General features: G+C 43.7%; 1 protein-coding gene across 1 annotated transcript; it reads left to right on the top strand.

Moving 5' to 3' along the window:
- The first annotated feature begins 469 nt into the window (after positions 1 to 469).
- EXOSC7 (exosome component 7) lies at positions 470 to 23,273 on the top strand. The gene is made up of 8 exons (XM_077304396.1): positions 470 to 2,535; positions 4,319 to 4,420; positions 7,066 to 7,160; positions 13,803 to 13,968; positions 15,870 to 15,940; positions 18,640 to 18,760; positions 21,020 to 21,175; positions 23,057 to 23,273. The coding sequence occupies exons 1-8, from the start codon at positions 2,479 to 2,481 to the stop codon at positions 23,159 to 23,161; spliced, it is 873 nt and encodes a 290-aa protein (XP_077160511.1). The 5' UTR covers positions 470 to 2,478; the 3' UTR covers positions 23,162 to 23,273.
- The last annotated feature ends 378 nt before the right edge of the window (positions 23,274 to 23,651 follow it).

Raw genomic sequence — 23,651 nt, 5'->3', positions numbered from 1 at the left:
GGAAATGCGGCCCTTAGCACGTGCTGCATGTACTGTAGGGCAGGGGTAGTCAACCTGTAGTCCTCCAGATGTTCATGGACTACAATTCTCATGAGCCCCTGCCAGCATACGCTGGCTGGGGCTCATGGGGATTGTAGTCCATGTTCTTCTGGAGGACCACAGGTTGGCTCCCCCTGCTGTAGGGAGAAACTGGCCCTGGTGCCCCTTTCTCCCGCGTCATCAATACACCATCTTCAAATTAACCTGCCAGCGGGAAGGAAGTCTCTAAAAGAGGTGGTCTCATTAATGGATAATAGGATTTAATGTAATATAATGAATAACTTATTTTGAAAGTTTAATTGCAGTCTCAACTGTTAACAATGCAACTTTAATGCATGTACACACCTGTTGTTACCCGACCTGAGGCAACTGGGGAGGGTGGGCTATAAAAATAAAGTTATTACCAGGGGATACTATCCATCCCATGAGGCAGTGGCCTGGGACATTGCAGAGTGCTGGAGGGTGGTTTTATTGTTGCCAGGGTGGGATAGAGTATTTTACTAGGGGTTTATTGCGGGGTTTTAGATGTGTGACCCACCATGAGCCAGCTTGGCCAGGAGTGGCGGGCCATACATTAAAAAATCATAGAACTATAATTACTTAATGAACAAGCAAGCAAGCACAAAATGGCTCCATCACCTTCCCTAGGCTTATCCTGATTGATTGATTTGATAATAATGCCCATGTATTTCCTTGCAACATCCCGCCAGGTCGTGGCTGGCCATTGTCAGGAACCATCAGTGCAAGCCTAACCAGAGTGACACCCTTCTAAACTAGTTGGAGTCAATGGACCGCAAAGGGTATCATGCTGTTTAGGGCCGCATAGCAAAGCTGCAGCCTTATGAGCATGCTGACCTGGGAGTAAGGCACTGAACACAGACTTAACAAGTAAGACATAGAACAAAGTTTGGGTCCTTTAAGACCAGCCAAGTTTTATTCACATAGAAGTTTTTGTGTGCATGCCCACTTCCTCAGATGCAATGAAACAGAATTCTTCAACCCTTGGGGGAGGTTGCCAGGAAGGGCTAGTTAGAGTCAAGATGCATAAGTAACTGGGCGATTAGAGATGAGACTGGATTAAGGCCGTTGATAAGATCGGTGAATGGCAAGTTAATAGATGTTTGAGTCCAGCAGCATCTCCAAAACCAGCAGAGTTCAACGCTTGTCAAGAGAGACTTTGCATGTGTAGATACAAACCATCAGCCCTGACCTGAAAAACCCAGAATCCATATTTAAAATTCCAGTTCACTTAATGTAGTGTTTGGAATGCAACATCATCATATTTGGAAATAGTTTGTTTTATTACATTATAAAATTATTTTAAAAACTACACTTAATGAATGAGCATTGCAAGCATATTCAAAATCCTCTTGCACCATTAATTGGAAGGTTTATTTACAGTTTAGGAGTAAAGCATGAAAAGAATGTCATTAATCAGACATTAACATTGGCCTGTATATTCAGAGTTTCATGCTGTGTTGTCAAAGAGTATCAATATCCATCAAGTGTCGATGCATAAATTATTCATAGTTTGAAATAAGTGCTGGTTTACGCTTAACTGATATTCAACTGGCTTCCTTTCAAAGGCCCAAGATGCAAGACAATTGAACCTGATTTTGTTATTCTAGCAAGAATTATCTGATCTTCATTATCATGCTGCATATTTCTGCAAGTCCTTGTGATGCTGTTTACCAATATATACCTTATTGTATCTGTACTCTTATGATTCTGGTGCCATTGTCTGAGGAAGTGTGTATGCACATGAAAGCTCACACCTCAAATACAACTTTGTTGGTCTTAAAGATGCCTCTGGACTCAAATTTTGTTCTACTTCAGACCGACATGACTACCCACCTGAATCTATTCTCTACGACTGTTAAGACAGCCAGCCCGATTTAAGTTAATAATAAGTTATTTTTCCCCAGCCTACATCCGTATTAAACGTGACAACATTTTAACCTTAAAAACTGCCACCTAATAATTTTAGAGTCCAGGGGCACTTTTAAGACCCACCAAGTTTTATTCAAGGCATGAGCTTTCCTGTGCAGGCACAGTTCCTCAGCCAATAGAACTAGAATCATAAGAATACAGATATGAGCAGAGAGTAAATTAATAGTACACTAGTAAATCGCCCCGTTGAATCTGCCCTGATCATTTGAATCTTCCCGAAAGCTGGCCACAGCCTGGAGGGACTTCTTTTGGCAGATAGGTTCCCAAGCAGGAAAACTAACTTCTATAATGAACACAGAAGAATCATTCCGCCCACGCGCCTAGTAGGGGAAGGCGGGGGAATAAAAGGGAAGTGGATGATGCAATTAGAGCGCGCCGTCCAAACGGGTGGGGCTGGGGGAGCGCGCCGGACCTCGCAGTGTGGCTCGGGCTTCTTTTGTTGACGTCACCGGCGCCACGGACGGCTCTGCGCCTGCGCGGGTGGTGATCATGGCGTCCTTGGTGCTGAGCGAGGCGGAGAAGGTGTACATCATGCACGGCGTCCAGGTAAAGCGTCGCGAGAGAGGCCGGGCTGTTCCACGGGCCTGTTGGAGATTCTGCAAGGCGGGTTGTCCTTCCTAGAAGGAGCTTTACGGCTGAGATTCACTGCGGGAAGTCTTGAACGCCTTCAGGGTCCAGGGGTGCCTTTAAGACCCACCAAATTTCCTTCAAGGGAGGAGCTTTCGTGTGCACTTCCTCAGAGACAAGGTCATGGACTGAAAACAGTTCAGATTTAGAGATGGAGCGGGAGGGCAACTTAATACACGCCATAATGAAATGGCCCAGGTTCCAGAGGTACATGGGGAAAGAAAGCCGTTAGGATTTGTTTGCCTCCACCTGAGATTGAATTGTGGGAGGTCTTTTGAGACTTGATCCTGCACTAGGTGCATTTTCTTCACTGCTCAGAGCTGACTCACATGGTCTTTTCTTTTGCTGCTCCAGTGTTTGCTTATTTATTGCATTTGTATACCACCCTTCCCTGAGGCGCAGGGCAGTTCACATGAAACATAAAGAACAATACCGTGAACTCGGTTTTGTGTCCAGTAAAATACAGCAATTGTAATAATAATAATAACAACAACAACAGCAACAGAGAATAACTGTTTAACAGAACAACAATCGAACAGGTCCATGGTTCAGTTCAGATTCATGGATTCCTAGGAGGGAGGTTCAGGGGCCCAGTGGTGTTACTGGTTGTGGTTGACCTCAACCAAATGCTTGGCGGACGAAGTCCCTGCAAAAGTGTTTTAGTTCAGTTAGCTCATAAGAGTACAGATATGGTATAAAGAGAGAGTAAATTAGTAGTATGTTAGTAAATTGTCCCCTTGAATCTATCCTGATAATCTGAATCTCTCTGAGGGTTGGCCACTAGGGGTGGAACTTTTGGCATTGTCTCCTGTCACTTCAGATGCAGTGCTGCTCTCTCTGGAGAGATCACACATTCAGCTGCAAAGTGCCCCAAAATCATATATACTGGTGTATGTAAGCCAGCCTCCCTGTCTCTGAGATGGTGGGAATAAGATTTCCAGATGGGCTAGAGCCATAACAGTTGATGAACTAGCCATGACAAGCGGAGGGAGAGGTATAAATTGCTGTTTCTGGGAATAACTGCAATGATTCTGTATTATCTTTCTCAAACAGCTGCATGGGAAGCTTGATATCTTTGCAAAAGAAACTGCACTGTTTTGTATCTATTAAAGATATCTGAGTTTAGCTTACATTATTGTGTGACATCAAAGCAGCACAATCTTTTTCCCCTTTATTTTTTATGTTTTGGAAGGTTGTCTCTCTTACTGCCGTTCACTTGGGCTTTGCTTACGCCCCATTCTCACTGTCCCACTCTGAGGACCTCCTTTATTGTTGGCCTAGCTGCTGGGCCCCTGACAGCAGTCAGATGTGTGGACAAGAGCAGGTAAAGCTTTTCTGGGCTGGGGCAGAAGACTGACTAGCTTCATTTCCATAGCTAGACCACTGTAAAAGCTCAGAAAGTCAGCATAGTCTTGGGGCAACAGTGAAACCCCAGATTGCTCTCCTTGTGTAGCTTAGTTTCCCTTATCATATCTGTGCTTCCATTTGTAGAAGTGGGGGCATTTACAAGCTAGGCATTGAGAGAGGACAGAGTAACTGGTATAATTTGCAGGCTAGACTAAGTCAGTCATGACTAGATAATATTCAAGGGTGATTGTGACCACTTTATCTCCTTTGTACGCCACCCCGAAACAACTTGGAGAGGGGTGGCCTAAAAATCAACAAATACATTTTAAAAATCATTGGGATGTTTTTTGTTTAGGAGGATCTTCGGGTTGATGGTCGTGGCTGTGAAGATTATAGATGTATTGAAGTGGAAACAGATGTTGTATCCAATACAAGCGGTTCTGCTCATGTAAAACTAGTAAGTAGACTTGCTACTGGTTGTTATGAATTTCTTTTTTTTTTTTAATTCAGTTTTTATTGTTATTTGTTCTTATAAAAAGCATTTACAGAAAAGCAAAAAACAAAAACAGAAAAGCAAAAGACAAAAAAAAAGCGACCAGCTGATAAGTGTCATCAATACACGTATATCATACTTGATGTAGTCTGATATTATCTCAAGAGATATATAGTCAGTTCCCATTACATATTGGTCCTACTCTAACAGTTACTGCTGTCTTTCTTAAGAAAGTCCAAATAATCACTCCACTGTTCATCATATTCTTCCGGAGATCTCTTCTTAACCATGTTGGTGAGTCTTGCCATTTTTGCCAAGTCCGCTAATTTATCAAGCCATGTAGAAATAGTTGGAGTCTCAGTCGCCTTCCAGTGCTTCGCCCACACCAACCGTGCCACCGTAGTTGCATGGAAGAAGAAGATTCTAGAAGAAGTAGGTAAAGCACTTGGGTGGAAGCTTAGCAGCATAGATTCAGGCTTCATTGGGTATCGCATTTTAAATATTTCCTGTAACACCATATGTATTTTAACCCAATACTTTTTTGCTTTTTCACAATTCCACCACATGTGATAAAAAGAACCTACTGCTTTATGACATTTCCAACATTTATTATCAAACCTATCTGAGATTTTTGCAATGACCTTTGGAGTAATATACCATCTATAAAACATCTTATACCAATTTTCCCTTAAAATTTGGCTGTTGGTTTGTTTAGGAATTTTGATCCAAACTCGCTCCCATTCCTCCATACCAATTATGGAGCCCAGGTTTTGCATCCATTTAATCATACAATTCTTTACTTGTTCTGACTCAGTCTCGTATTTCAAAAGAAGTTTATAGATCTGGCCCTGTAGGTGTGGTTTTTTGAGCAATAACATGTTTTCAAAATCACTAAGAGGTGAGTTTTTGTCCACTCGAATCTCAAAGTCTGTTTTTAGTCTGGCTTTCAGTTGGTTATACTCCATCCATCGTAGCTCATATCCTTCTTTGTTTAATTCTTGCAGACTCTTGAGCTCACCTGTTCTCGTTAACAAGTCCTTGTACATTGGGCATGTTATTCTTCTTTGCTGTTGTCTGGAAAAATACGCCTCTATTGGCGATTTCAATAAATATGATGAGGAGCAAAGTCTTGTTTTGTATTTATTCCAGATCTTTAGTAGGGATCTTGTCCAAAAGCTGACCTTAGGTTTTTCCTTTCCTTTTGTTTTCAAAGAGGGCCAGAGCATTTCATGGAAGCTTTGCTTACTATCTGCCTTTTCCAACACCAAATCTCTTGTCATTGGATCAATTATCCAGTCTGCCACTGCTGTCAGTGTTGCCGCATGTAGGTATAATTTTAGATTTGGGACGCCCTGTCCCCCTCTCTTCTTGTCATCTTGTAGAATTCTAAAGGCAATTCTTGGCCTCTTATAGTTCCAAATGAACTTATTTATTTCAGACTGCCATTTATTTACCACAGAGTCATTAATATCTATTGGCAGAGTTTGAAAGAGGAAGTTAAATTTTGGTAATATTGACATTTTTACTGTGGCCATTCTTGCTGACCACGAAAGGTTCAAGCTGTTCCACTTCTTAATGTCCTGTTGGATTTGTGACCAGAGCTCCCCGTAGTTGTTAGCAAACAAGGTATCAGAGCGATTTCCAATTTGGACTCCTAGATATTTGACCTTTTTAGGGTTGATCTCACACGTTATGAATTTCTATTGGTAGTTTCTTATGTAAAGAGCAAATCGACTTTAAAATGTTATAAACTGACAGGCTTTGTTATTATTTCATGGATGTTTGCGTGTTTTCTAACTTCCTTGGGATCAAGGAACATTTAAACCACCGAGTTAAGACAAGCAATGTAGGTTCTTGGAAGGAAGTGAAAGGTCAGAGCACCTGGGATAAAAAAATGCAGTCTTAGGGACAAAGAAAGGGCTGAGTCATGGTGGGAGGTGAAGAAGTAGGAAGCTGAATGGGAGGAAGGAACCGGGGAGAGCAGATTGAAGCAGAGGACTCTAAAGGTGTGGGGAGGGGGGGAGAAAAGATGGAGAGCCTGGGAGAAACTGCAGTGCTGACAAGTAGCCATAGCTAGGTGTAGGAGCGCTATGACGTTGTACAAAATTGAAGGCATCAGAAAGGTAAAGGAAAATCTCGTAGATGCTTTTGGAGGACTGTGTATGCTGTTGGCCAGGAGGAAACAGTATTAAAAGTATTATTTAGCATGTGTTGTGTAGACTGGAGATGCAGTAGGATCTCCTTAAAAGCTGTATTAGGTCACTGTGCTGAACAGCTGGTATTTACCATGTTAATGTATCCTAGTCCATTGAATATAAGCAGCAAATTGACAGTGTTTATCTGTGCAGGATCTTGGTATTTATTTTTTTATTATTAATATTTTATTTTATTTTTCACATTTATATACCACATTAGTTGGACAGTGATTTCAGTGCTTTGAAATCAGTTAGTACAGTTTGACTGATAGTGCTTTGAAGGGACTTCAGAGTTTTATGTCACCTTTTGAAAGCTTTTGGCTTCTTTTTTCTGGAGATGAATACTAGAGGAACGTACCCTGGTGTGATCAAATTATTGGAGAATATTTCTAGTGGAATTTTGTATTTTACCAGGGACACACAGATATCCTGGTTGGTGTAAAAGCAGAAATGGGAACTCCCAAGCTGGACAGACCAAATGAAGGCTACTTGGAATTCTTTGTGGATTGGTGAGTAAAGATTAATTCTATTGGGATGTCTTCAATCATCTTCCAAGTAGCCTTCTGCTTGTTTCAGTAGCTCTTTCGCCATTGGAGAAGCCACCTAATTTAGAGGAAGGCTTCAGACTTGAGCACAAAGGAAAAGGTAGAGTAGAAATATTAGGGGGGGATGTTTTCTTTGAGCTATGTTAATTTTGCACTTTCCATTCAAATGCTTATTTTATTTCTGGATTTGAGGATCCCAATGAGCCATCAAAGTTACTCAGTGAGAATGTCAAGACCTTCTCCTTCCCTCATCTATTCATTATATTTATTTCTTTTAGTTGTGGCCAGCATCCTGCCTTTTCCCTCTTCTTTCTCTTCTTGTTCAGCCTTGTTGGGCTACCTGAGAGCCAGTAAGGGTGTATTGGTCAAGAGCAATTTGATTTCTCTACTTGAAACCTGCTGGGTTACCTTGGGCTAGTCACTGTTCTCTCAGAACTCTCTTGGCCCCACCTACCTCACAAGGCGACAATTACAGGGAAAGAAGGAGAAAAAATGGTTTTTATACTCCGTTCATCTCTACCTTAAAAAGTTTCAAAGTGGCTTACAATCACCTCCCCTTCCTCTCCCCTCAACAGGCAACTTGGGGCTGATAGTGTTCTGAGAGAACTGGGGCTGGTCCAAGGTCACCCAGCTGGCTGCATGTGGAGGAGTAGGGAAATTAAACACAGTACTCCAGAGTCCGCCACTCCTAAGCTCTACACCATGGTGGCTCTCAAGGAAGGTGAAAGCAAGCCACTCTGAGATTCCTTAGAGTAGAGAAAAGCACGGTATTAAAAACTCTTCCTCCTCTAGAATTTACATTCTTGCAAGGTTGATTCTTTATACCTTGGTGGTATTCAGGGTGGAATCACTTTCCTATTTTTTTTTTCCTGCAACCTCCTCTTTATAGGTGTGCTCTTTTGCCTTTATCAGAATTTTTCACGAGGGCAGTGTTTGACATTTGTTGCAGAAAACTAGATGCGTAAGGCTATCCTGATTCTCACAGCTTTTAGTTTGCAGAGACTTGTTGTCTGAACTTCTGTCTCCCTGCAGTGGGAGGAGATGTGCTGCCAATACTTGCCTAGGTCTTGGGAACTCATGGGCCAGAGATTTATATAAAGGGGATGATGATCACCTATGACATTTGTCTGGGTCATGAAGACATTGTTGTCCTTAAGAACCTCTCCAGATGCCTTCTTTTTCTTGCAGAATGGCTGGGGAGGGACATGGCTTGGGTAATACTCTTCCTAGTCAAATGAGGAGGCTTTAGGACTGTATTTGGTTTTGAAGCTGCACAACCTAATTTTTTTCCTCTGGACATTACCACACAACCACTAGATGGAGCTAATTAGATATTTTTCAGTATTAATGCAACTCCTTCCGCTTCAGTGTACACATTGAAGCGCCTGGTGATGTTTTTCCAGGTGCAGAAGTTTGTCAGATGACTCAGTTTGCTATTTGTAATATTTGTCTTTGAAAGGTAAGCAGAAGGGAAGGAAGCAGATCTTTTAGAATCTGTATTCTAAACTGTCGGCTGCATTGTTACTGCAATGAGGAATAACAAGGTGGCTTCTTTGACTCCTGAAAGATTAACAAGTGCCACAACAAATTTTGTGTGGGCTCAAATCCACATGATATGCCTCGATAAACCCATTGGTCTTTAATTGGCACAAGATTCTTTAACACTCTAACACATCTCTAAAATCCAGGGATGAACAGAAGGCCTAGCACTGGTCTTGTGAAACTATTTCACAGTTCTGTGACAAGGAATGCTCAGCTATGAAGGATGCAGGAACAGATTCTATTTGAGTGCCCACAATAAATGTTTTCAGTCTGCAGCATCTGATGCTTGGAGTTCAATCTCTCGTGCCTTCTTTCAGTTGAAAATTCCTTTGTTTGTAGCTAGCAGGTGGTCTTTCCCATGCTCACCTTGCAATGTGAAATTCACAAGTGAGGGTTTCCTGTTTGTATCTACAAGTCACATTGAAATCTACAACAACAAAGAAATCTAGTGCAGTGGTCCCCAACCTTTTTCATACTGGGGACCGGTCAACACTTGACAATTTTACTGAGGTCCGGGGGGGGGGTAGTCTTTTGCCGAGGGACATCGCCGCCTGAGCCCCTGCTCCACTTGCTTTCCCATTGGCGCCCCTGACTTCCCACCACCCGCTGGGGGGCGCTACCAGCAGGAGCTGTGCAGTACCACGCCAAGGGGGAGCCCCAGCCATGGCGGCCATTGGAGAGCACCAAAGGTGAAAGGGCAGCCCCCGAGGCAGCAGCTGGGGAGGAGGACGAGGAGGAGCCGCAGCTCGGTACAGGATGTCATGGTGCAAGAATTGTGGAATGTGGGATTACAAAGGTATAGGCAATAAAGTTCTGTCCCACTTTAGATCTTCCAATACAAAAATGTCTTCCTGGACATTTCTGCACATTTTGCAGAATGACTAGACTTACAGGAACCTTCCTCACTCATTCAGGCAGGCTGTTCTGCAAGGGGGAACCAGTAAAAGAAGAGAGTTGGTTTTTATACCCCGCTTTTCACTACCCAAAGGAGTCTCAGAGCAGCTTACAATCGCCTTCTCTTCCTCTTCCCACAACAGACACCCTGTGTGGTGGGTAGGGCTGAGAGAGCTCTGACAGGACAGCTTGGTTAGAGCAGCACAATCAGGACTGTGACTGGCCCAAGATCACCCAGGTGGTTGCATGTGGAGGAGGGGGGAATCGAATCTGGGTTTTCAGATGAGAGGCCACTGCTCTTAACCACAGCACCAAGCTGGCTCCCTTGATAGTGTTCCTCCCTTTCTCTGGAGGATCTTTGGTGAATATTGCAGGGCTAAGGGTGCATGTTTTGATGTACAGTCAGCCATATATTTCTCCTGTGTACTTAAGATAAATGCATAGTTAGAAGCAAGAGTTGTGAATTTATACCAAACAGAGGCTGTGCAAAGTGCGTCTAGACAGCTGCTTCAATTTATGCTGTGCAGAACAATCGCACATTTATTGTACTATAGAATATTAACAGCTCTTTCCATACATTAATCACGGCAACACACTGCTTTCCTTTGTAAGTGGGATGTAATCCTATAATAAAGCTCTAAAATGCAGAGGCCCCAAAGAGGTTTGTTTGTGTTGCTGTGGGAGCTATAAATCTGAATTCCTCTAATTGTGCATAACTCAAATCTCAGCCTTTACTGCATGAGAAAAGATGGCTTCCTTTCATGTTCATACAAATTGGCTCTTTAACTCTGGTACAGCTTACGAATCTGGTTTGGGTCTAATTACTCAGGCTAAAACGGCACAGTGCAGGTAAGCTAGATCCTTATTACGCTCCTTTCTGTATGTGTTTCCTCCCCCCAGGAAACTTTATGACATAAGCATGCAATTAAACAATGCAAGCGTTTTGCTTAATTGCTCAAAGTCTGATTCACAGAGTTGGGTTTCAGTAGCCAACATGTGTTGCATGCGGTCCCCGCTCTTTCTATACTGCTGTGGGAAGTTGTCCTTTACACATGGTGTTCAGCTGTATATTCTTAGGGAAATGGACAATGCAGGATGCTGGCAAAGCCTTCTTATGCTGACAAAAGAGTCCTTCTTAGGAAACATGCTTGCTGCTGTGCTAAGGAAGTGCCTGAGACTGTAGCAATACACTAACCCTATCTAACAACAGGACGTTTCTTGTGAGTCTTATTTTATTGTAAGCCGCCGCAAGCCGATATGGGAGTGGCGGGTTAGAAATGAAATAAAAGTTGTAAATAGTGAACCCCCCAAAAAAGCATAGATGAAATTTCACTATGCATAAAAGGCGATTTGTATCACAAATGCATAATTCTTATAACAAACACCCTTTGATTCCCACGAATGCTAAGTGCAAAATTCTTGCAACAAGAACCATCAGTTTATTTTATTTTTACACGCAAATACAACCAACGGTGAATGTGTAGAAAAAGGAATAAGTGCAATTAACACTTCCAAAGCCTTTGTGGATATAAAAGCCTCTTTTTTAGAACAATTTTTCATTTATGATATAATTTGCCTTTTCTACATAGCGAAATTGTGTCTATGCTTTTTAAAAATAATACACAGGCATGGAAAGAATGCTGTTGAGTCACTGCAAGGGAGGCACCGAGCCTGAGAGCCGAGAGTGCCTCCATAAAGCTCTGGCTGGAGGAACAAAAACCTGGCAGATCGGTATAGAAGTCTGAATGGCCAGAGAGGGCCATGTGGTAGGGGCTGGTACCAACCCCCCCCCCCCCCCCCCGGACACACCAGAGCTGTTTTCAGATCAGGCTTACTCAACAGCCTTAGCAACAAGGGACCTTTGCTAGTTTTGTTCACGCAACAGAATTTTATGTGTGCGCAGACATGTCACACCAGGCCTGATAAAATATCACACTGCCATGAAATGGAGCTCTCACACTGGTGTTTCAAGTTGTAAAATGAATGGCATGGAAATATGGAATTATAGAGTTAGAAGGGATCTCCAAGATCATCTAGTCTAACCCCCCTGCACAGTGCAGGAAATTCACAACTCCTGCCCACCACAGTGACCCCAGTTCCATGTCCAGGTGATGCCCCCTCACCCCAAAAAAAACAGAATTCCTGCCCAGCCTGGCCTGGAAGAAATTCGCTTTCTGATCCCAAAGTGGCAGTCGCCATTTACCTGGGCGTGCAGGAAAGGGCCAGAAGAGCCACGCCCTTGTGCCCACCCACTTACAATCTGCCTGAGTTCACAGAATCAGCATTTCTATTTGATGGCTATCTAGTCTCTGCTTTAAAACATCCAAAGGAGAACCCACCATCTCCCGAAGAAGCCTGTTCCACTGAGGAACCACTCTGTCAGGAAGTTCTTCTGGACTGTAGTACCTGACTGGGAAGGGAAAGACATGCTCCATGTTCTCAGAAACCTTCTCTGCTGTGATTTCATGCAGTTTGGCATGGAGGTCACATTCAGATTCAGCTGTGTGCCAATCATCTGACTGTGGCTTTGATCTCTTTATTAGCAAGTGCGTCTTGGGACAGACAAGCTGCATCTTTCAATGCTTGACACTCTCCTTTTCTCTCCACCCCCCCCCCCCATTATATAGACAGTTATAGACTGATACCTGCGTTGCTGGCTTATCATACATCATCATGGTTAATAATTATGGAAGCCATTTAATCTTGCCCTTGCTATCAAGGTTCCCTGGACTTACAGATGATCATCTAATTATCATCTTGCTTGCTGATAAAGATAATTCTGTTTCTTACATGGTGGCAAAGTTTTGCTGCACTGCCAGCAGAGTGCGGAAATCTTTGGTTACTGTTGATGCTGAGTGACCTGACTGTCAAAATGCTGTATTAATGTTTTGTGCCTTTGTTAACTCCCTGGTGCCAAGTGTCCTGTTAAAACGCTGTAATAATGTATGCGGTCTGTAGATACTTTGATGCTGGTGAATGACCGTAATAAAATAATCAGGTTAATAGTTATGTCTTCAAATTGCAACAGCAGGGTTTTTTCCTCCCTGCTGTTCAATATACTTGTCCTGTATGCATATTTACAGCCCGAGGTAAACTAAATCAAGGTCACCATGGAGAGGCAAGCAACAACAAGCTGCCTCTTATCCTCTCTTGCCTTGAAATGCTGCGGCATTGCCAAAAGTCAGCTGTGGCCTGCAAGTGCTTTGCAGGTAACATACGAGGACAGTGAAATCTTCCAGCCTAGACTGGCAGTCATGCACATAATGACCTAGAACAGGGGTAGTCAACCTGTGGTCCTCCAGATGTTCATGGACTACAATTCCCATGAGCCCCTGCCAGCAAATGCTGGCAGGGACTTATGAGAATTGTAGTCCATGAATATCTGGAGGACTGCAGGTTGACTACCCCTGACCTAGAAGACCAGGTTGTGCACATTGCCTGTGAGCATTTATTCCTTCCCACCGGTACCAGCTTACAGATCTGTGGCAAGCAGCCCTTTGTAGAAGAAGAGGGAAGGAAGCATCAGGAGCAAGTCTCAGCACTTGTCACGTACCTGGTAGCTCCTGGGTGCTAGAAGGGGGCAGCACAGAGCACAGGCCACAGGTGCAGGTTTGCTCCTTTAATAAAGCTGACGGTCAAGTGTGCTCCTCCTTTGGGGAGCCTTTAAAGCAGAAATGCTGTGCAGTGTTTCACCCTATACTTTTGAAATGTTGTTTTTCCTAATTAGGCTCTGCTGAAAGTTGAGCCTCTTGGCAGAGAGCTCTGTGATGCAACAGCGGCCTATTAAGAATATCAGAATTTGGTCTTTCTATTCTCACCCCCTGTCTTGGTCTCCTTGATCTGACATACGTTTGCATGCATCATTGCTAGCCTGGTGAAATTTGTTCTTGATCTTAACCTGAAGCTACCAATTTGCAGCCATGCCATTGCCATCAAATTGAGCTCCGGTATCTCTAACACGGAGCGGAATTGAAGATTCCCAGCTACGTGGCCTCACTCCCCCATTTTAGGCTTGGCTTCCAGTTGTTTTGGCTTCAGTTAATTTTTTTATGTGTTATATGCATGTCCCTTTAAAGCATGTGGTAGGATTGAATTGTGCCTCAAGTCCTTCAAACAAAAAGGATGCCAAGTCCTTTGCTTCTGTTTTGTTTTTGTTGTCATCCTCTTTAGTTCAGCAAATGCCACTCCTGAATTCGAAGGTCGTGGCGGAGAGGAGCTTGGCACAGAGATCGCGAACACCCTCTATCGAATATTTAACAACGAAAGCAGCATAGACTTGAAGCTGCTTTGTATTAACCCCAGAGAGCACTGCTGGGTGCTTTATGTAGATGTCTTGGTAAGTCAGATGACTCTAATTAACTTCAGAGTTTCAAAGAATTGTTCAAGGTGTTGACTGGCTGGCTATTAATACGCTGGTTTCCATTAAAAAAAAACAGCACTGAAACAGTTCCGCATGGCCTGCAAATGGGAGCTCCTCCACCAGGCATTTGGTTGCAGCCGACCGAAACTAAACATCTGCTGGGCGTCAAATCTCCCTCCCTTGAACCCAAGTGACAGATCTGACCAGTCCATGAGCCTGTTAGATTGTTCACTATGCTAGAATGTTATTTTCTCTGTTTATTGTTACTGTTACCTTTCATTCATTATTATCAGTGAGTTTGATGTATGGTTCTGTTACGTTCTATGTGAACCACCCTGAGCCTTAGGGAAAGAGCACTATACAAATGCAATAATTAAAATATAAATAAATAAATAAATGGTCTCTGGGTCAGCCATTTCTGCTGAGTTAGACTTTTTCCTCTTGGGGCAGGTCTCCCTTTAGCTGGTGGTAGCTGGAGTCCAGGGGCCCAGCTCCCGTCTCTGCCATGGCAGTAGGTGGTCGTTGACTAGCATTCCCCGCAGTACCCTAGAGTAGCGATCTCCAACCTGTGGGCCGCGGACCACATGTAGTCCTTCGACTAATTGGAGGTGGGCCCCGAAGGACGCCTTCTCCCCACACCCCCCGGCCCTTTACTTCATCCCCCCCCCCCGGCCCTTTACAACACACTTTGGGTGTCATTGTCTCCCATCACTCCCAGATGGGACTATTTCGTTGCAGAGAAACAAGCTCAGGGTTCCCATTGATTTGTCATTGTCATGAGTTAAAATTTCCATGAAAACAAAATGTTCCTTATGTTCATTGTTGTGGCGTGTCTGTATCTTATTTTGAAGGGATGTTTAAACATTACCATAGCGATCAGAGAGCGTTAGGGCAGTGGTTGAGAGTAGAGGAGTAAACTACCCCCCCTCACCGGGCCTCAGTAAAAGGCGTTGAGTGGTCCCTGGCGAGTAGTCCCCGGCGTTGAGTGGTCCCCAGTGATAAAAAGGTTGGGGACCACTGCCCTAGAGAGCCTATGGCTGATTGATACTAAAATATTAACAATAGTAATATCAGGAAAGGCGATAGGATTTTGCCACCTTTGATACTTCAAACTGTTTTTGGAGGATTGGAGGTTTCAACCACTGATGAAGCCAATGAAAACGGATTTGATCTAGAAGCCGTTATGGTTGTTCCTTCTGGTATATAAAAGATGTAAAAAGAAATTGTATTTACTCATTGTATATATCATTACAAACATATTGCCTTGGAAAGGTTCCCTTTCTCTTCTGTTGATTGTTCATTGTGAATCTTTTTTTTTTTTTTTACTGTAATTTCATGGCAGTAGGTCGAGCAGGCTGCTGGGCAGCTTTGAGGCTCACGATGGGTGGGAACGGGGCTTAATTCCTGCCACCAATGCCTGGATTTTCCTCATGCAGCGGGTGAAGCTGGCCACCACATGGAGTGGGGGTGGGTTTTTAAAAAACTCTAGGTGGGAGGGGGGGCCTAACCCAGCCTCAGGTTCTGCAGAACAGGCCGCTGGACCGTTTTTTTGGGGGGAGGGTATTGCATAGGGTTTCTTTTACTGTGAGTGGCTGAGGGGGAACCCTGGAGTCCCTGGGTGCTGTCATTTACAGTGACTTGTCACTTTCGGGGTTGTGGCACGGAGGTATGTCCCCCTGACATCACTTCAGGGTTACCTCAAAGCCTGCAAAATTTTTCAGAGATTACTCCACAGTCAAAAGGTTGGAAAAGGTTCAGCTAACGGCTTGTTTTTGAGAAGATTGTTTCTGGATCAGATCAGATGTCCAAACGTGATAGGAATATTGCGTCTGAAAGACTGTTTTTGTCAGGCTCATAACTTCTGCTGTTTATTTCAGCTGCTAGAGTGCGGCGGCAACTTGTTCGACGCTATCTCTGTTGCAGTCAAAGCCGCGCTGTTTAATACCAGGTAACTTGTCAATTCCAAGATCTAAATCTTGCTTTGAACTGAGGATGTATATGTTCCCTCGACAGGTATTTTCTATGACTGCGACTTGAAAGGCTCCTGACATGCTGACCTTCTCTCACCAAAGTAAAACTTGGCTCTGGATTCCGAAAAGGATTTAAGGTGGCACCTCCTTCTCTGGCTAGACCCGAGGGATTGGGACTGTGTCTGAACCAGTATTTCTCAGACTTAATTGGTGTTAACTAATACTTAGGCCAGCTTCTGAGCTCATCTCCCAGAGAAGTCGAAATGGTACACATGCACGTGAACCAGCCCTCTCCCTTTTAAAACAATTATTTTAACATGTTACTATCTTATTCACCTAATGAGCCTTTCTTCAAACAAACTACAATGAACACTTTGCAGTTGTTAATTCACTGTACAGGTTATATCCAGGATTATTATTTTCATCACGTTTTGTGCCCAAATGTAATATAAAAAGAATGTCGTCAACTGATATTGTGTTTCAGGGCATTCAAAGCACTTTTGCATGCCTTATTCTGCAATCTTTCTCATCTGGGTTAGATCAGAAGAATCATAACAAAATTGATAACTAGCAGGTTGAAAGTGGTTGACTTGTTTAGGACCACTCAGTTTGTGGCAGAGGTGAGATTTGAACCAGGGACTTCAGCATTTGGTGCTCAGTCTCTTATGCTGCAGATTCCAAAAACAGTTTTGTGAGTCAGCCCCACTTAATAGTAAATGGGGTTTACTCCTGAATGGATCTGCTTAGGATTTCTCCCTTGGCTGTTGTTCTATACCTTCAATACAGAATTATGGTAGCCAACTAGTATCGAAGCCCATTTTTAAAATGGGCTCCCTCCCAGCAGGAGCATACCTGCGGGTCGCAAAACCCTGTTGCTGCCTCTCTCCTCGTGGGCGCAAATGGAAGCTGCAGCCACAAGGCTTCTAGCAGGCAAGGAGGGAGGGTGGGAGCTGGAGGGGAAGGGCCAATCAGGGTGGGCCTGGATGGACAGGGCCCTGGACAGTCTCCTCCCAGGAGGCTGTTTCCCAAATATGTATGGGAGCAAAATGTTGTTAAGGATTTCTGTGTATATGCAGACTGGGGTGATCAGTTTCATTATTTCTCCTATTTTCCAGATTAGTCAGCTATTGAAGGTGATTCTGAATTGCAGTCATTACCTCCATTTGAGAAAGATGCATACAGAGAGAATAACAGTGCAGTTCTAAATCCAGGAAAGTCAGTGGATTTAGAGGGGGAATCATTGTTTAGGTTTTCACTGTAACACAGTTACAGTGAAACAGTAACTCTCAGCTTACGCCTCCAACTCTGCATTAGAGATGCTATAATTTTATTGGGCTTCCTCGCGTTGCCAGATAATCTAGTTGAAAACATCTTGTTTTGCGTCTGCTTTCCGCCGTATTATATAAAACTTACATAGCACTTTGGCAGGCAGTTTTTATGAAAGCCATACAAAACAGTTCTAGCCTGTTTATTTGAAAAGCCTTCAGCTTTGGAATGAACCAGATCTATTCTTGGAATGGGCCTCTTTTTATTCCTTACCAAAGGGAATGCTGTTTTAAATTACTTGCCGATACAGCTTTGTTTTAAAAGTTTAGATAAGAGAAGAAAAATTTTCTCTCAAAGGTTTTGTAAAACAGCTTTCCATTAGAAGATGAACTGTTTTTCTTGTTTTTTTATTTTTGTTAAACAGCTAACCAACAAACGCAAAGAAATCTTCAGCTCTAACCAGATGGAAATGCATTGTTATATACTTACTTAAAGAGCCTCTTGTGGCGCAGAGTGGTAAGGCAGCAGACATGCAGTCTGAAAGCTCTGCCCATGAGGCTGGGAGTTCAATCCCAGCAGCTGGCTCAAGGTTGACTCAGCCTTCCATCCTTCCAAGGTCGGTAAAATGAGTACCCAGCTTGCTGGGGGGTAAAACAGTAATGACTGGGTAAGGCACTGGCACACCACCCCGTAATGAGTCTGCCATGAAAACGCTAGAGGGCGTCACCCCAAGGGTCAGACATGACCCGGTGCTTGCACAGAGGATACCTTTACCTTTACCTTTATACTTACTTAAGATAAATAATGAAATACACAGACTATATGACTGTCAGTTACTGAAAAGATTGCTGGGAATCTTCATAGAAGCAACATAAAAACAGAAATCCTTTATGCCTGGGGTAGTCAACCTGTGGTCCTCCAGATGTTCATGGACTACAATTCCCATGAGCCCCTGCCAGCAAACGCTGGCAGGGGCTCATGGGAATTGCAGTCCATGAACATCTGGAGGACCATAGGTTGACTACCCCTGCTTTATGCAAATCCCAAAAAACACACTTTTGAAAGGGACTGAGGAATTGGATTCAGTGATTGTTTTACTACTGTCACAATTTATGGCAAAGTCCATATAAACAAACTCGGGATGTTCCCAGACGGGTAGCTGTGTTAGTCTGTCTGTAGCTCTAGAAAATAACAGGAGTCCAGTTGCACCTTCAAGACTTAGCAACATTTGTGGCCTGGAATGAGCCATCATGAGTTTGTGCTCACTTCTTCTGAGCAGTGACTCATGAAAGCCACAAATTTTGTTGGTCTTTCAGGCCCTGTGGGGCTCTTTATAGGATTTGAAACAATTCCACGTGATGACGTTCTTGTGAATGGCACCTTACTAGGCATTTCCTTCCATTTCTGTTAGGATACCCAAAGTGCGTGTTTTGGAGGAAGAAGGAGGGCGGGAAATTGAACTTTCCGATGATCCCTTTGACTGTATTCGACTGAATGTAGACAACGTGCCCTGCATTGTCACACTAAGCAAAGTAAGCCTTCAGCAGTGTTTCAGCTTCAACCTGTGTCCGCCTGTCACTTTCAGCCCATCCTTCCTCCAAGGAGCTTAGAGGCAATGCATATGATTCCCCCCCCCCCATCCTTACAACAACCCTGTGAAGTGGCTTAGGCATAGAGAGCAGAGCTGGCTCAAGGTCACTGACAGGTGAGTACAGTGTGAACCCTCCTCTTCCCAGTTCTCAGCTTGGCACTCTGACCACCATGCAACTCTTCAGAATGCTCAGGGCCTCTCCGGAACACTCGTAGTCATCTTAACAAGGCGAAACTGCTGTTATTTTATGACTCATCACTTCAGGAAGCTCTCATATGTGCATGTGAAAGGCTCACTGCTTTTCACTTTGAGGCAGGCAATGGGCAAGCAGCCTCTGAATAACTCTTGTCTCAACAGCCCCATGGGCTCACCATAAGTCGGCAGCCACTTGATGGCACTTTCTGCCACTCCTGCTAACAGTTTCAAGTGTTGGAGACTTGTGTTATTGCTTTTTTCAAAAGAAAACCAAAACTCTCTTCCTCTGTTACTGTCAGAATTCCAGACTTGAAGATAATAAACTTTTGGAAAGTTTCTTTGTTCTCAAGCAGACAGCATCTAACACAATTGAAGACAGAACTAAAGGCACAAGCAGGGGTTTGCATATATAAAACGCCAGAACATCCCCTCTCCCCTCCCTCCCATGGGAAGGAGACGACTCGGGTTTCAAAGAAGACAAAACAATTTTATTTATTTATTATATTTATATACCGCCCTCCCCGGGGGCTCAGGGAGGGCTTCTTAATTAAGGTACCATGTGCAAAAGGGAATTAAGCCAAAGGGAGTATGGCCTTAGTGTGGGGAGCAGTGTTAACTAGGGACTGCAGCCTTGAGGTGTGAAGGGAACCGGCACTGTGATACATCACGTCAGGCTAACCAGGCAGTTTCAATAATCGATTAGAGAAACCAATTAAAAGCACGTGAAAGAATACCCAGGATTCTGATAGTTACAAGAATAGAATTTGGCCCATTAACAACTCTTTATAAAAAGTCTGAAAACTATTTACCTGGAGTTTGAATAGCTTTGGGGAGAAATTCCCAGCCTGAAAATCTCTTGCTTTCATCTCAGTAAGTCTTTTGTGAATGAATGGTTTTGACAATTTTGGGGTAGATCTCCTTTCCATATTCTCTTCTCAACTTCTCAACATTCTTCAGGCTTTGAGAAAACCCAGAAGTGGCACAATCATGCAGAAAATGGCTGGGAAGCATAGCTGCATACGTACCCACCTGGGACCCTTCCCCTTCCAAAACCCTCCAGGCCCATCCTTGGCCATTTTTGGAAGTGGGGGACAGCAGGTTGACATGACCATATATTGTCATATCACCTGATATATTAAAAAATAACTCCCACGTTCCAGAAACCATTCTGGGGTCATCAATAGACCTCAAGATTTCATGAAACCCTGGTTGAGAAAGCCTGGGTTAGAATGTCAGATTAGGATCTGGAAAACCCAAGGTTCAAATTCTTCACCTTGCTAAAGGTGACTTTGGTCCAGTCACCCACTCACAGTGTAACTTACCTCACAGGAAGCAACTATGGGTTCCCATTAGGCAGGATTTAAACAGAGTAGAAAAAGAAAAGCTGTTTTTTTTATACCTTCCTTTTCACTACCTGAAAGAATCCCAAAGCAGCTTGCAGACAGCTTTCTCCTCCTCTTCCCAAAACAGACACATTGTGTCACCTACATGGGGCTGAGGGAGCTCTGAGAGAAACTGCAGCATTATCAGAACTGTGACTAGCCCAAGGTCACCCAGCTGGCTGCATGTGGAGGAATGGGGAATCAAACCTAGCTCTCCAGATTAGAGTCTGCTGTTGTTTAACCACTATACCATACTGGCTTTCAAATAAATAAAATGAAGACGACAAGGAGGAGTTGGTTCCTATATGCCACTTTTCACTGCCCGAAGGAATCCCAAAGAGGCTTACAATCACCTTCCATTCCTCTCCCCACAAAAGACACCCTGTGAGGTAGGTGAGACTGAGATCTCCGACAGGACTATTTTAAGATCTGTGCACAACTGCTCTGTGTGTTTTAACATGCGGTGTGCTCTTGTCTACCTGATGGGATATACTTGCTGTGCTGTCTCTGATGAAAAGAAGACGCTGGTTCTGCCAGGAGCTCTTTGTGTACACTGGAAGTCACCTGCGCATTGAGAGCAGCTTGGTAAAGGTCATTAAGGTATGTTTTGCATTGGATGACAGATTGGCTACAGGCACGTGGTGGATGCCAGCCTCCAGGAGGAAGCCTGCTGTTTGGCTAGCCTCCTCATTTCTGTGACCAGCGGAGGCGCTCTGACTTGTATGAAGAAAGTGGGAAGAGGTAGCCTTGATCCCGAAAGTATATTTGAGATGATGGAGGTAAGTGAGATTTGCTTTGACTCCCAATTGTACTGTGAATTTTAATTGTCTTAGTAAGTACCGCACAGCACTCGAGCTGTCAGCCTCCTTGGTTTAAAAAGAAGTAACTTCCAAAAGAAATTAGCAGCTGTCCTGAAATGTGTCCATGGGTGCAGATTTTGCCCTTGTTTATAGAACAAAGGCTAACTATTATGACTTCTACTATTAACAGATTCTGATTCCCAAGTGTAATATTATGGTTTCCCCTGGAAAATTCCTGTTGGACATTCTTCTTTGTCTGCTGTTGTGATGCAGCTAACTTGTTGCTGGAGTTTTTCTTGGGTAAAGGAAAGAATATTTTTGCCGAGTGCTAAGTCAAGGAGGATATTGAAAACCCAGGAGAAATCATAGAATCAGAGTTGGAAGGGACCTCCGGGATCATCTAGTCCACCCCCCTGCACCATGCAGGAACTCACAACTACCTGTCCACCCACAGTGACCCGAATTTCATGCCCAAGTGATCCTCCCCCCCCCCTCCCAAAAAAAAAGTCTTTGGAATCCAGGCTGGCTGGAGGAAATTCACCTACCATCCCACAGTGGCGATCAGCAATTCCCTGGGTATGCAAGGAAGGGCCATGAGAGACAAACACTGGCACATCCCTTCCTGCCCACCTACTCACAATCTGCTTAAATTCATAAATTTATTTATTTATTTTTATTTATATACCACCCTCCCCCGAAGGCTCAGGGTAGTTTACAGGGAACAGGAAGCAGATACAGATAACATGGTAACACATGTGATGACAGCAATGACATTATAACAACAATAACATGATAACAGCAATAAGAATATGATAGAACTGCAAAGGAGCCTCAGCTCAACTCTTACTGGGACTCAGTGGGTTAGGCAGATTAGTGGCAGTCATAGTGGGAGGGGGGGTTGATTGGCAGCGGTTTCATAACCCTTCTATTATAATCTATTGTTGTCCAGGCTGTTGCCTCCCAATCAGGAACTGTAGTTTTGTTGGCCTTAGGACACGCAGCAATTCCATCCAAACCATATCTGAACAAAAATGACAGACTGTTACTTTGGGGGGAAGTATAGCAAATTATGCTTCTGGCCAGCCTTTGTTCCCCTCATGTTTTGTGTTCCACTTATACCCTTTCTTGGATATATACAGAAGGGCAAATCATTTTCCTGGTGGTTCCATTAAATATAGCAACTAGCTTTTAGTTGCACATCGTAGCTTTTAGTTGCACACCATAATTACAGCGAAATTTGTTGAGATTATGGGGAAGTTTCATAATCTTGGGGAAGAGTGCTGAAGCACTCTTTTACTGTTTCTGCACTACAGGCTTCACGCCAGGATGCGGACTCCTGCTCCCGCACGGGGGAGCATTTGGTCCAGTGCCCCTTGTCTGCCCCAGATTTGTGCTCCTCTATGAGAGCTGGGGCACCAAAGTTCCCAGTGCAGAAACAGGCTAGCAGCACATTTTTGTCCCTGAGGTCCATAGGATATTAGACTGCTCAGTGATAACCTGCCTTTACCCATCATACCATTGGTCTGCCTAGCTCATAACTATCAATTCTGACTGGCAACAGTTCTCCAGGGTCTCGGGCAAGGCTTGTACTATCAAGCTGCAGCCTCTCCATTAAACATCTAATCCGTTTTTCAGGGAAACTGTTAACTTCAGACCTTCGTTGATAGGTCTCCAACGTAGTTCTCCTTGTTTTCTTTTACAATGATGTGATAAACTGGGGACATCTGCATGTGCAGGGAAGTGCATAAGGACCTGCCTGGCAGCCATTAACCGTTTAAGATAAATCTTTATGCAGGGATTTTCTTCTTCCAGGGAAATCATTTTGCTTCCTATATGCTTGTTCTTTCATTTGTATTCCAGACAGGAAAGAGAGTGGGCAAATTGTTACACACTGCCCTGCAAACCGTCTTAGATGAAGAAGAGCAACTTGGAACAACGCGCAAAAAAGTTGGGTTCTTGGGATGAGCTTGATTGTTGCCCCCCACTGGAGGGGAAATCTATTGAGAGTTTTTGTGATTTGTATTTTTTTACAAAGATTAATGTATATTTAAATAAAGACAAAGGGTGTTATTTTTTTCCTTTTTGTTCATGCAACTTGTGTTGAGATAGCCTCTCAGTATTAGTAACAAAATAGAAGAAGGGGGGGGGGATCTGAAAGAATGTGCTGAATGAGTGTGTGCGTTCAAATCTACCGGAGTCTATACACCTGAAAAATAACCTATACGTATCTGGGGGGCATCTAAAATGTGTCCAGGTTTTCTCATGGGGGGGGGGGGGATCACAAGAAAATCCCTGATTTATTTATGAAGTATCGTAGATCCAAAAAAGGCAGAAGCAGATTGCATCCACCTCTCAACTGTTTTCTGGGCTTCCTCAGTCCCACTTTAGAGTCTGCAAAAGACCTGCCCTTCCGGCTCAGCTTGGGGCCAAGCTGGCTTCCCCTGCAGCTTGGTTT

Source organism: Paroedura picta, chromosome 11, assembly GCF_049243985.1.
Source record: "Paroedura picta isolate Pp20150507F chromosome 11, Ppicta_v3.0, whole genome shotgun sequence".
Classification (NCBI taxonomy): Eukaryota; Metazoa; Chordata; class Lepidosauria; order Squamata; family Gekkonidae; genus Paroedura; species Paroedura picta.
Note: the sequence above shows the minus strand (reverse complement) of the source record. Positions and strands in the feature narration are given on the sequence as shown.

Coding starts and splice junctions, on each gene's coding strand:
- EXOSC7 (XM_077304396.1), top strand. CDS start 2,479: ATGGCGTCCTTGGTGCTGAGCGAGGCGGAGAAGGTGTACATCATGCAC. Junction 2,536..4,318: donor ACATCATGCACGGCGTCCAG/GTAAAGCGTCGC, acceptor TTTTTTGTTTAG/GAGGATCTTCGGGTTGATGG. Junction 7,161..13,802: donor TTGGAATTCTTTGTGGATTG/GTGAGTAAAGAT, acceptor CATCCTCTTTAG/TTCAGCAAATGCCACTCCTG.